The sequence below is a fragment of the Xenopus laevis genome, chromosome 9_10S (assembly GCF_017654675.1).
Source record: "Xenopus laevis strain J_2021 chromosome 9_10S, Xenopus_laevis_v10.1, whole genome shotgun sequence".
Lineage (NCBI taxonomy): Eukaryota > Metazoa > Chordata > Amphibia > Anura > Pipidae > Xenopus > Xenopus laevis.
In genome coordinates, this window is record NC_054388.1 from 81,885,966 (window position 1) to 81,901,097 (window position 15,132).

At 36.3% G+C, this 15,132-nt stretch overlaps 1 protein-coding gene across 1 annotated transcript in view; it reads left to right on the forward strand.

Moving 5' to 3' along the window:
- Positions 1–4,638: 4,638 nt before the first annotated feature.
- col3a1.S (collagen, type III, alpha 1 (Ehlers-Danlos syndrome type IV, autosomal dominant) S homeolog) overlaps positions 4,639–15,132 on the forward strand; it is a 59,877-nt gene continuing 49,383 nt past the window's right edge. The window contains 1 exon segment of the mRNA NM_001090075.1: positions 4,639–4,831. Coding sequence (NP_001083544.1) covers positions 4,747–4,831 — 85 coding nt within the window. The 5' untranslated portion in view covers positions 4,639–4,746.

A 15,132-nucleotide genomic window follows, 5' to 3' on the forward strand; every position in this document is an offset into this window, starting at 1 on the left:
TGTTGCCAGAAAATTCGCAACTCGCTAAAATTACCGCTAACATAAGCTGGTTCCATAACGTAGTTACCGCAAGTGATCGCAATGACCTCTGAGATTATCGCTGTTTAGTAAACTTAGTCGCTGCCAATATTCTGGCGTAAAAATATTCTCAGCGATAACATGCGGAAACTTAAAGTCAGATGTACAGCACTTTAGTAAACAGACCCCTTGGACTTAACCCTGAAGCTTCTTCCACGGTCTGGACTTCCCTGAGGCTTGGGACGCAAGGCCCCTGACACTGCAGCTTAAGGGAGCTGAAGCGTACCCAACCAAGCCGCTGAAAGAGAGTCAAACCATCGAATAGGAGCCAAATTAACCCTATGGTCCTGCCATACATCGAAAATCTGAGTCTGATGGCCAGGCCCAGACCAGAAATCTGCCCATATATAACTTTTATAGGGGGTAGAGCACTGACCACCAATTTTGTTTTTACTTTATGGGGGGACCCAGCCACCAATGTTTTTTTTTTTCAACTTATATATGGGGACACCCTGGCTGCCATTTTTTATTACTTTTATGGGGAGACCCTGGCCAAAAAATGTTTTTGTAACCCATAGGAACTGATCAGCAGGGGGCATTTACTGGTCATCTGTTTAAAAGCAAACATTTTATCTGTTGCTATGAGTTACTGCTCCTGGCCAAACTTTGTGCTGTTTATTACATATGGGGGTAAGGTTTTTAGGACCCACTCTGTAGTTGCAGATGACTCAGCTCAAACAAGTAGCTGACACAGGACATGGTATTAAAATGTTTAATCTCAATGTGAAGAAGGCCCCAGGGCCTGATGGAATACATCCTTGAGTACTTAGAGAGTTTAGTTCAGTTTTAACCAGGTCACTCTCTCATTTTTCAGATTCCATTTCATCTGGTACAATACCAATAGACTAGAGGAAAGCTGATGTAATTCTATAAGCCTGTAAATTTAACATCTGTAGCAGACAGAGTGTGTTAAGTGTGTTAAGGGATCACATTCAGGAATATCTTCTAAAGAATTCTATTCTAAATATTAATCAGCATGTCTATATGAAGGACAGATCATATCACACAAATGTAATTGCTTTTTATGATAAAGTAAATAAGAATTTGAACAGTGGGGTTGCTGTTGATCTGTTTGGATTTTGTGTGCCCCAATAATGACTGCTTTCTAAACTAGGGCCATGATCCTTTATTATAAAAAGAGCACCACATTCAGATCATGATGATCCCTAACTGTATGACACTGCTGTGTCCATATATATTATAAGTATATGATATGGATATGAATTCCATTAGTCCATATTATAAACATGTATGTTGTAGAGCAAAAGGAAGAGGTAATAGGTTATTTAAGGGGGCATCATGTCATTTAACTTTCATTCTACGACATCCACCAGCAGGCATATAGCTTTTGAACACAATACTATACCCTCAAGTTTCCCTCAAGGACTGTGTTAATTAGAGATAAATCCTGAGCTAATATTATGCTTTGCATCTCTTTGTATATGCTATCAGAAAACCACAGGAGTTAGTCTTGCTATGGACTGGAACTTTGCTTAGCTCTGTTTTGGTTTTAGGGCAAATAGAAGAGAGCACATCACAATACCTAGGACTATAAGCCACAAACTTCATGTTGAAGAAAATAAAGAATTCTGCTGTTGTGTATACTGTATGTGTCTACAGGGTTGGACTGGTGGGCCTGGGGCTGCTGTCCAGGGCCCCCCTCAGGACCCCCCAGGGTTTGCTGGTGTGCCATCTAGCCGTGACGTGCCCACATCGTGAGCACACTACTAGGTTTTTTGGGTTGGTGCGGCAGGAAGGAGCCTCTGGGTGCGGATCTGGACCATCGGGGTCCACAAGAGCCTAGTCCAACCCTGTGTGTCTATGTGCTCTCAGACCATGTTCCTAAGAACTCCATGTGATATCCATATTTTACAAACACCACTATTTTTTATATAGAAAGACGTGATATACAGTGCTTTATAGAGATTGATGATCACCCACTGCCACAGTGCTGCCTACAGTCTGAAGTCCCTACCATGCACCACACATTGGTTTCATTTTAACCAGGTGCTATTTAATGCACTTTTTTTTTAAATATTGGATAATATGGGAGAAAACTAGATCACAGCTGCAAAGGGAGAATAAACAAACTGCATTCAGACTGTGCTCTGTTTCAAATCAAACTCAGGATTCCAGTATTTGCAGGGTCACAGTGCTAGTTATGCCACCCAAATAGAGTTATGTTGTAAAAAGTAGTCTGTGCATGTGTAGTAACCCCTAGCAACCAAGCAGCAGTTGGCATTTACTGGTCACCTGTTTCCAAACAAACATCATATTGGTTGCTATGGGCTATTGCACTTGCTGCCTTTTATTACATATGGCGGTTAGTGTTCTTTTCTTTCAATAAAAATATTTTATATATTGCTTAGCCACACATGCATTTATATACTAAGGGGGCTAGTTACCAAGCTCCGAATACCCGAATTTGCCCCCAAAATCCAAAAAATTCGTGATTTTTTTTTTAAAAAAAACAGACTTTTAAAAAAATAACGAATTTTTCTGAATTTATAAACCCAGAAGGCTAAAAAGCACGAATATAAAACCAAGGCATCTCAAACCTGTCGAGGTTGCATGAAAGTCAATGGGAACAGTCCCACTGATTTTTGGTTTGCATTATGTTTCGGACAATTTCACAATGTTTTCTGAGCTTTCAGAGGAAAAAATTGTGAAATTCTGAGCTTTTCCCGCAAAGGTAATTTTAGGGAAAATGTAATAATAAATAAGCATGGAAAACCCGAGCAGGTTAGATCGGAGTTTGTAGCAGCCAATAGATAAATGAGATAAATTCGGACCTTGATAAATAACCCCCCAAGCCTTATAAAGGTTGCTGCAACACTCTTACAAATAAGATGCAAAATTCCTAAAAAAGCTGCAACTTATATCTGCTATGCAGGAAATATTATAATGCTAAGGGGCCTATTCACTAAGTCGAGTGAAGGAATAGAGGAAAATAGAGGAATTAAACTTCGAATTTCGAATGTTTTTTTTTGGCTACTTTGACCATCGAATTGGCTACTTCGACCTTCGACTACAACCTTCGACTTCGAATCGAACGATTCAAACTAAAAATCGTTCGACTATTTGACTATTCGATAGTCAAAGTACTGTTTCTTTAAAAAATTCTTCGACCCCCTAGTTCGCCACCGAAAACCTACCAAGGCCAATGTTAGCCTATGGGGAAGGTCCCCATAGGCTTTACAAGGTTTTTTTGATCGAAGGAATTTCGTTCGATCGATGGATTAATGATTATTCCTTCGATCGAACGAATTGCGCTAAATCCTTCGATATTCGAAGTCGAAGGATTTCAATTCGGCAGTCGAATATCGAGGGTTAATTAACCTTCGATATTTGACCCAAGGTAAATGTGCCCCTAATTGTTGATTTACAAAAGTTACACATGATTTACAGGCGTAATTCACCTTTAAATGAATATGAATGCATTATGTAGGCAGTAATAATATTTTAAGTATTTGGAGTTTTGTTTGGCAGTTCTCCAATTTGGAAGTACAATATGTATCTGGCTGGTTGCTTAGGTCCAATTTACTCCAGTAACCAGGCAGTGCGTTGAACAGCCAGATAAATAATAAATAATAAAAATATGTAATATAGCCTGCCATGGTCAGTGACCCCAGCAATCATATGGAAGATGAAAGAAAATAGCTAAAAAATAAAAATGGAAGTCCAATTGAATTTCTGCTTAGAATAAAACATTATAATACGTAAAAAGTTAACTTAAACTTGAACTCCCTCTTTAATACAAAACATATTCTTCTTTGTAAGAACAAAATAGATTCAATTATTATGTGTCCCTAAACCATGTATACGTGTAGCCTGAGCTCATCGTCTTTCATCTGTTCTTCATGTTTATCTCTACTCCCAACAGCCTCAGCCAGCCAACAGCTGTCTCTGACCCTGAGAGCCTCAGTCCACATCTTGAAGTATGTGCATTTGGCATCCCTTGAGTACATTGTATTGTTTTGTTATCAGGGCAATTAAAATAGTGTCACATGCCAATTAAGTAATTATTGCTCAATTAGACTATTTTACATTACTGATCAAAGATAACATTCGTAGTTAAATACAAATTTGATGTTCCCGTTACAGCTAGGGGAATGTGTGCCTACCTATTGTTTTTTTTAAAATGTAATCATCCAAAAACACCTAATAACAAAGTACCACACACAAACAAATTGTTAATACTTTATCTCCAGTCTAGTCTACAGTATCTGCTTAAACTATATATAGACTGCAGTCCAACACTAGGCACAGCACCCTGCAGAATCACTGTAAAAAAAGACTAATTCCAGATGTGTTCTTTAAACTTTTTTCCTGTTCTCAAAGGTCAGTTGCAGTTCCCTATGTGTTAACCCCTTTCCTGCTGAACTCTGCAGCACTTTGCAGTGTAGACCACGAAGGGATTTCTTCAGCAGTGAAGGAGTTGAAAGGCTGGGAACACCTCTCTCGAGTTTCAGAAAGGGGTGGAATTTAATGGATGCCAAAGTTTTCCCTATTTAAGAGAAGCGCAGAGGAATCTGAGTGGCTTAGTTCTGTAACAGGGCCCATCGCTGAAGGGGCAGGGCAAACAATTGATGGTGCTAATTTGACTTTGTTTTATTTTGTTTTTCCCCCCTGAGTCTGCACTTAGAGTCTCGTGTCTAACATTTAGACATGATGAGCTTAGTGCAAATTGCTTCCCTTCTCTGTGCCCTAGCAGTGACTTACCCTTCCCTAATTTTGGCACAACAGCAGAATGGTGAGTAACACTCTCACAGTTTCATTATTTCCTTTTAACTTTGTCATGTTTTGCAGAGTAGCTGAAACAAGCTCTATAGCTTGCACAGCTGGATGCAGCATCCTCTGTAATTTAGCTCTGTGCAATAAGATCACTTACACAGTGATCACAAAGATTTAAAATGATCATATTTTGAAATCAGCCACACACACACACATATATATATATATATATATATATATATATATATATATACATATATATATATATATATATATATATATATATATATATATATATATATATATACACACATAAAGATATATATATATATATATATATATACACACACATATATACAGTATATACACACAAATATATCTTTGTTTATTGCATAGTTCCTATGCTGTTCAGTTATTGTACCATCATTTCACCATCACCATAATTTCTTGCTTATTTCTGTTCATAATGCTGGTTCAATGTTTGGAAGCTCAGCTTCCCAGTGTCTCTCTATATCCTACACTAATACAACAATAAACACCCTTTCATAGTTGATACAAATTTCAGTTTTACTCTCACAGAAATCTGTTTTCCTTTTTTACATTCTCTGTTTTCCTGCTGGTACCAATTACTAATGTACAATTAAAATGTTTTTTATAACCTAATTCATGTTAGCAGCCTTTGATGTATTTCCAGTTGCTTCTAAAGTTCAGATTTGTTTCTAATACTATACACAATGTATGCTGATATGCAATTATAATCTAAACATCTATAAAATTAACTCAAAATCAATATGAGTAAAGCACTGTGTATCTCGCTATGTAAATAAATGAGGATGATGATGATATGAGTGTGTTATCTGAATGACATAGTTCTACAGTGTTTTACTTGAATGTTTAATGAATGAAAGTGCACAAGCTTTTTTTTTATTATTATTTGGACTGGCCATCTGCTTTCTTTTGTTAGAAACAGATTTAATTGGCTCAGGAACTAAGCAGCAATGTATATGGCATGTCTTTTAGGAGACAATCAAGCAGTTGAGGGTTTTTTGCATCCAGACTGAAGCTGGCAATAAAACTTCTTTCATAGGAACAATAGATGCAGTTATAGGTCCCCACCCCTTCATGCTCCATTACAGATAATGTACACACTCTAAAATGCTGTGAGCAATGAGCAAGCCAAGGAAAGGACAATATATATATATATATATATATATATATATATATATATATATATATATATATATATCTATATATAAAAAACACATAACACATACACTGCTATATGTGTGTCCAGCCCTTTTCTGCATTCTTTGCCCATTACATCTGCACATGAAATACTTGCAGTGCTGGGTGGAGATGACTGTTGTTTGGATTAATAGTTTAGAATAAGCCTCTTCCTTAAAAGGCATGATTAGACTTGTGGGAGAGTTGATCCATATTCAGAGCTGAGTATTATTTCTACACTTTGTTTATTTCTAAATTAGTGAAAAGGTTTTATTTGTGTATGGGTTTTAAAGAAACAGAATGAATTGCCTACAAATGAAGAATTCCTCATTATGGAAAATGTGCCAGTATCCTGCCCAGCTAATACAGAGCAAAAGAGTATTATTTCAGTCTGCATTGTTGCAAATTGTATCTGGTCAGAATAATGATGCTTACACTGTGTTTCTCATGGAGTGAGAAGTACACACAATATCAGAAGATGGGGTTGATTTGTCATGTCTCAGACTAATAATTTCCATATAGTCATAGCTGCTGGCGATGAATTTCCAGCTCATGTTGTAACAGCTGGAAAAAACTGTGTTTTCAAATGAAGAACATCCCCTATGTAGTCTGCAGAACAAAAGAACAATATATGATCACATAGCTATGGATATACTGTATGTTACTATAGAAAGCCTTTTGCTAATGTCATTAGGGGTTACTCTTTAGGGTTTTCAATTTGGACACATAACAGCAAATGAGCAGGCTAATGTAAAACACATGTCCTGTTGAACAGTTTTATTATCCTTTGTGTGTTACATGAAAATCCTTTTTTTTTTTTTTATTACTTGCATTCAGAGTCCAGATTTTAACAATCAGAAACTGCTGACATTCTCAAAGTGGGGAAGAATATTTTTTTTTTCTCATGTATATCTAATGGGATTCGAGGATGCAAATTTATGATGTTGAACTGCTGCCCCCATGTGGCCAATGTGAATGTTGCTTTGCCAAAAGCCTTGTCTTGGAAAGTCTTGCCACACCTTACAGCAGAAGAATTCCCTGTATCCTGTTTCAATACATGGCCATGCCCAAGAATACATTTGAGTTGGATTTTAACTTAAATGTGATGCTTCATAGACATGGTTAGATTTCAGAAATCACATCTTTTTGATCTAAAATATTATCAATATGGGATATGGTTTATATATATATATATATATATATATATATATATATATATATATATATATATAAATATATATATATATATAGTCAACTTTGTTATATATATATACTTTAACACAGCACCCGGAAGCAGATACCTGAAGTTCAGTGAGTGAGGACGCCGATGTTAAAGTGTGTATATATATATATATATATATATATATATATATATATATATGTGTGTGTGTGTGTATATATATATATATATATATATATAAATAATAATTTACTGCATTGTTGTGTTTTCTCATTGCATCTATACAATAAATGCCCTTTCCTATGTATTTTTACCTTAAATTAAAATAATAAGAAAGTACACTTCAGGGTTGCAGACATTTTAGCATCTCCATGTTCCCTAGAAGGCTATTTGTACAATATATATATCACTACAGTGCATAATAAACATTTTCTTGTTCCAAATCATATCTTAATATATCTTAATTTGGATCAAGTACAAGGTACTATTTTATTATTACAGAGAAAGGGAAATCCTGTAAATCATTTGAATTTGAATTATTCAGATAAAATGGTCTTTCCATGATTCAGATTATCTGCTTTATATCTTTATATAATTTATTTTGTGAACTCCTAGAAGATAATCAGTTCTGGTATTAAGGATAAGTTCCTAACTGTTCAGGATAAAGGAAAATACTTGATAGCTTTGTGCCTGATTAGGGTGTGGTGCAAGTACTGTTAGGCTTCGAATCCAGTACATCAGGGCTTTGTGCCATACTTTTTATAAGCAAACTTTACAAATAAAACCAATGTGAATATCATTTAATCTATCACTGAACTTCACAACAAAAAAAGACAAATAACATAAAACAAAGAACACCACTAACATGGCAAATCATTTCATTTTGGAACCAAATAAAAACTATATGGACGCTGCAGCTAAAACACAGTACATGTATGAGTACCAATAGGAATAAAATGCACCAATGTAAAGAGCCTGAGTTAAGTATCTACATTTGAGAAAAAAGATCTGCAGAATCCCCATCTAAAATAATGTTATGAAGTCTTTTTCTTGAGAACCCAGCTTGGGACGAAACACAGGATCAGTTTGGCTGTGGATCAAACTAAACATGTACTTGTAGCACAGAATGTTTCCCCATTTGAAACAATAAAAGCTACTAGTCAGAATAATGCTACTGCACTTGCCACTACTATAGCCTAAGTCACTCTCAGGAGGCATGGCTTATATTGCCAAATCCTTTGCATTTAGAGTAACTGAGAAGCAGATATTCACTTTAGCAAATACCATTATTTATATACCATAACATTTCAGTGCATTCATATTTATTTGAATTCTCTATGCATGTCTTTTATAAACTCTCTTTCTCATTAGTGTGTCTGTGCCTCGTGGTACCTGTCTGATAACCACAGCCACAGGTAAAAAAAGTTGGAGACCCCTGTTCTAAACCCTCAACTTTTACATTACTGTGGATTAGTCATACAGGCTGATACATTAGATAGCTTTAAAGGGGAAGGAAACCTAGTTGGCGCAAAAACCCTCCCGTGTGTTGCCCATCCTCCCTCCTCCCCCCTGGCCTACCGTCCCGATGGGCAAATGCCCCTAACTTGTTACTTACCCTTCTGCGCAGGTCCAGTCCAGGGAGTTCACAGACGACATCTTCTTCCACTGCGTTATGGTGCAGTTGGCGTTTTCGCCGGTACAGATCTACTGCGCATGCGCCAAAAATCACAAAGTACCTGCGCCGTTCAAAGCAGCAAGAAGAAAGAAACTAGGTTTCCTTCCCCTTTAAGAAGGGATTGGATGGCTTTTTAGCAAGTGAGGGAATACAGGATTATGGAAGATAATGGAAGATGGTACAAGTTGATCCATGGACTAGTCCGTTTGCCATCTTGGAGTCAGGAATTTTTTCCTGAGGCAAATTGGAGAGGCTTCAAATGGGATTTTTTGCCTTCCTCTGGATCAACTAGCAGTTAGGCAGGTTATATATAGATTAAAAGGTTAAACTTGATGGACATATGTATTTTTTCAACCCAATTTACTATGTTACTGGCTCTACCCCATATCTCCTAATAAGCATTAACGCTAAGGACAATGTCAGATGTAGTGCTTTATTGTCCATGAGAGATCACCTGAGCTGGGGCCTAAAAAGAGTCCAAATATACCTTATAATCCAAAATAAGTGGGGGTTCATGCATACATGCAATTTGTATGCCCCAATTTGCTTTAATTGCTGAAAACTTCAGAAGGCATTATCCATATATGTGTATGTTTTACATGCAGCGATCCCCATTGTTCTTGATAAAAAATAATTTGCAGATGTTTTGTTCCTCCAGAAGAGGTAATCTCCCATGTTTCACAAAGCATTATGTCTGACTTTGCCTTTAAAGGGTAATTTAAACTTGTCTGTCATGTAATACTATAATTGACATATCTTTACTGCAGGTAAACACAACATCTTGGTGATATGTATGTATATTTTAATTTGTATAGTGCTCCTTGAGGGCAAAGCACTGTACAGCAAAACAATAAAATAGTAGAAGAAAGAGGGGATAATTGCAACAGTTAACACAAATAAATACAAATATACATAAATATACAATACAATACAATACAAACATACATATAAGTATAGTTACAATACAATACAATGTAAACATAAAACAATAAGTATAGTTACAAGACAGTACTTGGTGTCAAAGAGACAAAAGGAGGAAGGTCCCTGCCCAGTAGAGCTTACAGTCTAAATGGGAGGGTAACATACAGACACAAATCAGAGGGATATTAAGTGCTGTAGGTTACAGTAGGTGCCACTGCCATATAAGTGTCAGTTCCCAGATCAGGTGGCTTGCAAGTGTTCCAAGAAGTAGTTTTTCAGTTTAGTTCTGAAGACACTGAGAGAGGATTCTCTCTGGAGAATTTCAGGAGTGGTATTCCAAATATAAGGAGAAGCAAGACAGAAGGGTTTGATGCGGGAAACAGCAGTAGTAGTGGGGGGTGCAACCAAGTGGTTTCTCTGAGGGAGTGGAGAATTCGGACAGGAGCATATAGACAGACAAGAGATGAGATGTAGTTAGGTGCAGAGGAGTGAAGAGCTTTGAAGGTTATAAGGAGGAGTTTGTAAGTTATTCTTTGTTAAGCCATGATAAGGACTTCAGCAGGGGAGGGGCCTGTATCCTTTTTGATGAGAGAAGGAGAATTCTGTCAGCAGTGTTTAACACAAACAATAGAAGATCTGGGCGTTAGGAAGGCCATTTAGTAGAAGGTTACAGTAATCTAGTTGGGATAGGATGAGATAGGATAAGAATATATGTTATAGCCTCCTTTCTGCTTTAGAAATAAAACTCCCTGGCCCATCCTGTTGAATGCTGGCATTGTCAACACAGTTGCATAATACCACAAGTAACCATAGGTCCTTTTCTAACAATGCTTTAATGGCAACCTAGCTTCATTTATAGCATAATGAGCATAATAATTAGGGATGTAGCGAACTGCCGATTTGGTGTTCGCGAACGCCGTTCGCGAACACCGGCAAAAAATGCGAATGTTCGCGAACAGTTTGCGAACTTCTAACACCCGCTAAAATCGTTCGATTCGAACGATCGCAGGATTTTAATCGTTCGATCGAACGATTTTCATTCGAATCGAAAGATCGAACCATTCGATCAAATGCTTTTCATTCGATCGAATGCTTACAATCGTTCGAACGAATGGAAATCGTTCGATTTTTAGCGGCCGAAGGAATTCGAATGGTCGAATGGTCGAACGATTTGTATTCGAATCGAACGCGAACGCAAAATGCGAACGTCGCGCGACGTTCGCGAACATTCGGCGGACGCGAACGGTCGAAGTTCGCGCGAACAAGTTCGCCGGCGAACAGTTCGCTACATCCCTAATAATAATAAGTGAGTGGAGATTGATTTAAAACCATATATAACATTGTACAGAAACACTTGGACAAATTCTGCTTAATTAAAACTTAAATGTCAGATTTTCATGGAATAAACTTTTAATCTGTATAATTTCATTAGTAAAGCACCATAACCTTTTTAACAATCTTTTCTCAGACAAAAATATTGGACTCAGCCTTATTCTTCCTGGCAGGAACATTGTCTGTTCAATATCAGTGGGACAACGGAAAACATGAGATAGCGCACGCAGACATTTGTTAGCTGCAATTAGAAGCCCTGTCTTTTGCCTTGCATGTTTTGGCAGTGTCTGCGGAAAGTGAATTCCTTGCTGATTAGCTAAGAAACCACATCCATTTTCCATAATTTATGCCTTAAATATTACTTGGATTACAAGTAAATCTAAAAGAAATGTTTTTAATTCAACGGTTCTTTTGTGGCCTAAAGCAACACTACCGTTTTAAATAAAAATTACCTTTCTACATTTTATGTACAGTATGCATGTCAAACTTTTTCTCTTTATTCTTTGAGAAAATTTACAGCACAGAAATAAAATGTCCTTTTCCATGGATGGCCGCACCTTTCTTCCTTTGGGTAAGACAGTGTCAAGAAAAAATGTGAAGATTAGTAAGCAATTTCAGGATTACTGCTCATCACTTGACCTACTTCTGAGCAAGGCTCTAGGCATATAACCTTCATCTACATGACAGATCACTCAGGTGTTTTTGTTTAGCTTTTTGTAAACTTGCCCTGTGGCTTAGTGTCTGCTCAACTTAATATTTTCAGACACATATGCTTGCCTTAGTTATGCTTCACATACTTGAGGCCTGGCTTTTCAATGTAATAAACATGGAAGGCCTTGTTAAAAATATAATAATTGAGAACTATTATCTATATTTTAAAAATACATATGTACACATTAAATTCATGTTAAGCATTCATGTTAAGCAAAGTTGTTATTTTTGTTTCTTAGAATAACCCTATGTTTTTTCAAGTGTGCATATTCTCTTTTAGATGAAGGGGCATATTTATTAAGCCTCGCTTTTTTTCTGGTACAGTTTTTAAGGGGAAAACTCACATTTTTAGCAGAAACATTTTTATAATTATTTGAGATTTAGGGGCAGATGTATTAAGGGTCGAATATCGAGGGTTAATTAACCCTCGATATTCAACTGGCGAATTAAAATCCTTCGACTTCGAATATCGAAGTCGAAGGATTTTGCGCAATTCGTTTGATCGAACGATCGAAGGAATAATCGTTCGATCGATTAAATCCTTCAAATCGAACGATTGGGAGGATTTTAATCCATCGATCGAAGGATTATCCTTCGACCAAAAAAAGATAGCCAAGCCTATGGGGATCTTCCCCATAGGCTAACATTGACTTCAGTAGCTTTTAGGTGGCGAACTAGGGGATCGGAGACAGTACTTCGACTATTGAATGGTCGAATAGTCGAACGATTTTTAGTTCGAAACGTTCGAGTCGCAGTCGAAGTCATAGTCGAAGGTCGAAGTAGCCCATTCGATGGTCGAAGTAGCCAAAAAAACACTTCGAAATTCAAAGTATTTTTTCTTCTATTCCTTCACTCGAACTTAGTGAATGGGGCCCTTATATGCTCCAAAACTGCTAAAAACTGGATCCAAAAATATTCCAGCTAAAATCTGTCTAAATAGTGTAGAAGTCAATGGCAGATGTTCATTTTACAGTTGATGATATCTCTTACCTTCATGATTTTTGTGGGTTTCGGACACTTTGATGCTGATTTTTGTACGACAATCCGAAAAAGCGATGCTTTTAACTACAGTATTCAACCATTCAAAAAAGTCACACGATTCAGAATCATTGCATGATTTTGTCAAGACTTTCCCACACGTGCTTTTTTCATTAAGATTTTTTTGTAAATTAAGGGCATTCATGCTTGGGAGTTTTTTGCACATTGCCAGATATTTCTATATATACATAACATACTAGCTGAGGTTGAAACAAACTGTGTTTATTAGATAGCCATGGGTCCTTGTCCATCAAAGTATTTGTCTAACTTAGTGCCTTAAAGAGTATAAGTGACTTTTATATCCCTATCTTAAATACCTAACCTTACATTTATCAACACTAAGGGGGTTATTTATTAAAGTCCGAATGCTTAAAACTCAAAAAAAAAATGTTTTTTACTATAAAATTGGAAAGAAAACTCGAACTTTTCGAGATTTATTATGCCCTGAGGATGGAAAAAGTCAGTCCAAAAAAAAATCATCTAAAAAACTGCCGAGGTTGTGTATAAGTCAATGTGAGACGTCCTTATACTATTTGGAAGTTTCTGTGGTCAGTGCTGGAATTAGTTGGATTTTCTGGCTTTTTGGGCAAAAATCTGAAACATTTTAACTTTTATGGAAAAAGCCCCAAAAAAATTAAGTGATATGGATTTTCGCTCGATTTTATCGAGTTTCCCCTTATCCAATTAAATTGCTTTTAATAATAAATAAGGTCAAATTGTGGATTCTAGTTTGGTCTGACTTTTCTATTTTAAAAAAACTGATAAATTTGGATTTTGATAAATAACCACCTACATCTCATCTTACATTTTGAAACCCATATTGACAATATGTCCAGATACTCCTGCATCCATGGCACAAACTCAATGGACCTAATTTTCCTGCCTAGCTTTGTATCATCAGCAAAATTATACAATGAACCCTGCAGCACCCACAAGAATGATAATTCAAATAGAATTTGCACCATTGAAAACCACCCTGTAAAAATGTTCCTTTAGATTCCTATCCATGTACAAACAACATTGCCAAGTGGTTTAAAAAGTTGTGTTATGCAGTGTCAAAAGCTTCGGAAAATTCAAGTAGAACACATATAATTAACCTCACTTATCGTGCTATTTACATCATAAAAATCTAGTGAATTTGTATGGCATGACCTGTTCATCATAAAACCATGGTGAATGTTGCTTATAATGTCATTCTCCAGCCCATACTATACTATAGTGAGGTCTACTTTAAGTGATGTTGTCCCATCATGATCTACATCCATAAAAGCAATGTTAGCATTCTGTTCCATGGAAAATATTACTTAAATATTATATTGATTTATGAGAATTTATATTGCTATCTATTTCTTATGTAACCTTAACATAGTAAATATCCGAATGAAAAGCATGAAACAAGTGTAGACAAGCTGTTTGTTGACAGTGTTGAGATCTACTGATCACCAGCTAAAGGTCTACTGGTAGAGCCCGATCTACCTTTTGGACACCCCTGCTCCAGAACATATAGGGGAATGTAATAGTGGGTGCTAATGCAAAAATCTTTAGAACTCATATGCAATGTGAATAAATCTTTACAAAGTGAACAATGTTGCCTTTGCGAACACTTTGGCCTGCACACGGCAGTAGGATAGTGATTGTGTAATTTATAGTGTGCATTAATGTGCATTAGTGTGCAGTGTACATAATAAAACTTCTTCATCAAAAAGTTGTTACATTTGCTTAATCAAATATCTATTCCATCAGTTCCATGTTAGACATTTAAGTACCATATATCTATGAACTCAATGAACTTATATGAGCTAAGAAATCTGTACAACTATATGGTGGATCTTGTAATTCAGATTCTTCTCCCCAGAGAAGAAGTAATGACTGAGATCATTCATTGTTTTAGAGTCAACTGTAACCAAAATAGTTCCATGTTTTAATGTAGTCTCATTCTCAATCAGCATATTTTTCGCTGTATACAGGAATATTTTTAGAATTAGTCATTAAGTGAATATGTCCCCACGGAAACGCTGAGCTCTTCATTCCTATTAACTTTTTTACATCTTTGTTAAGTGACAAAGGTTTTAAATGACTTTATTAAGGAATTAAATAATAGTTTCATATTTTTAACTACATTCATTTTTGTGTTCATGTTTTTATCTGAAAAACCTATCTTAAGGTTTGCTTTCATGAAATGTGTAGTCCTTGTTGATCCTTTGTATTGTTATGTTGCAACAAATAGTAACTTATTACC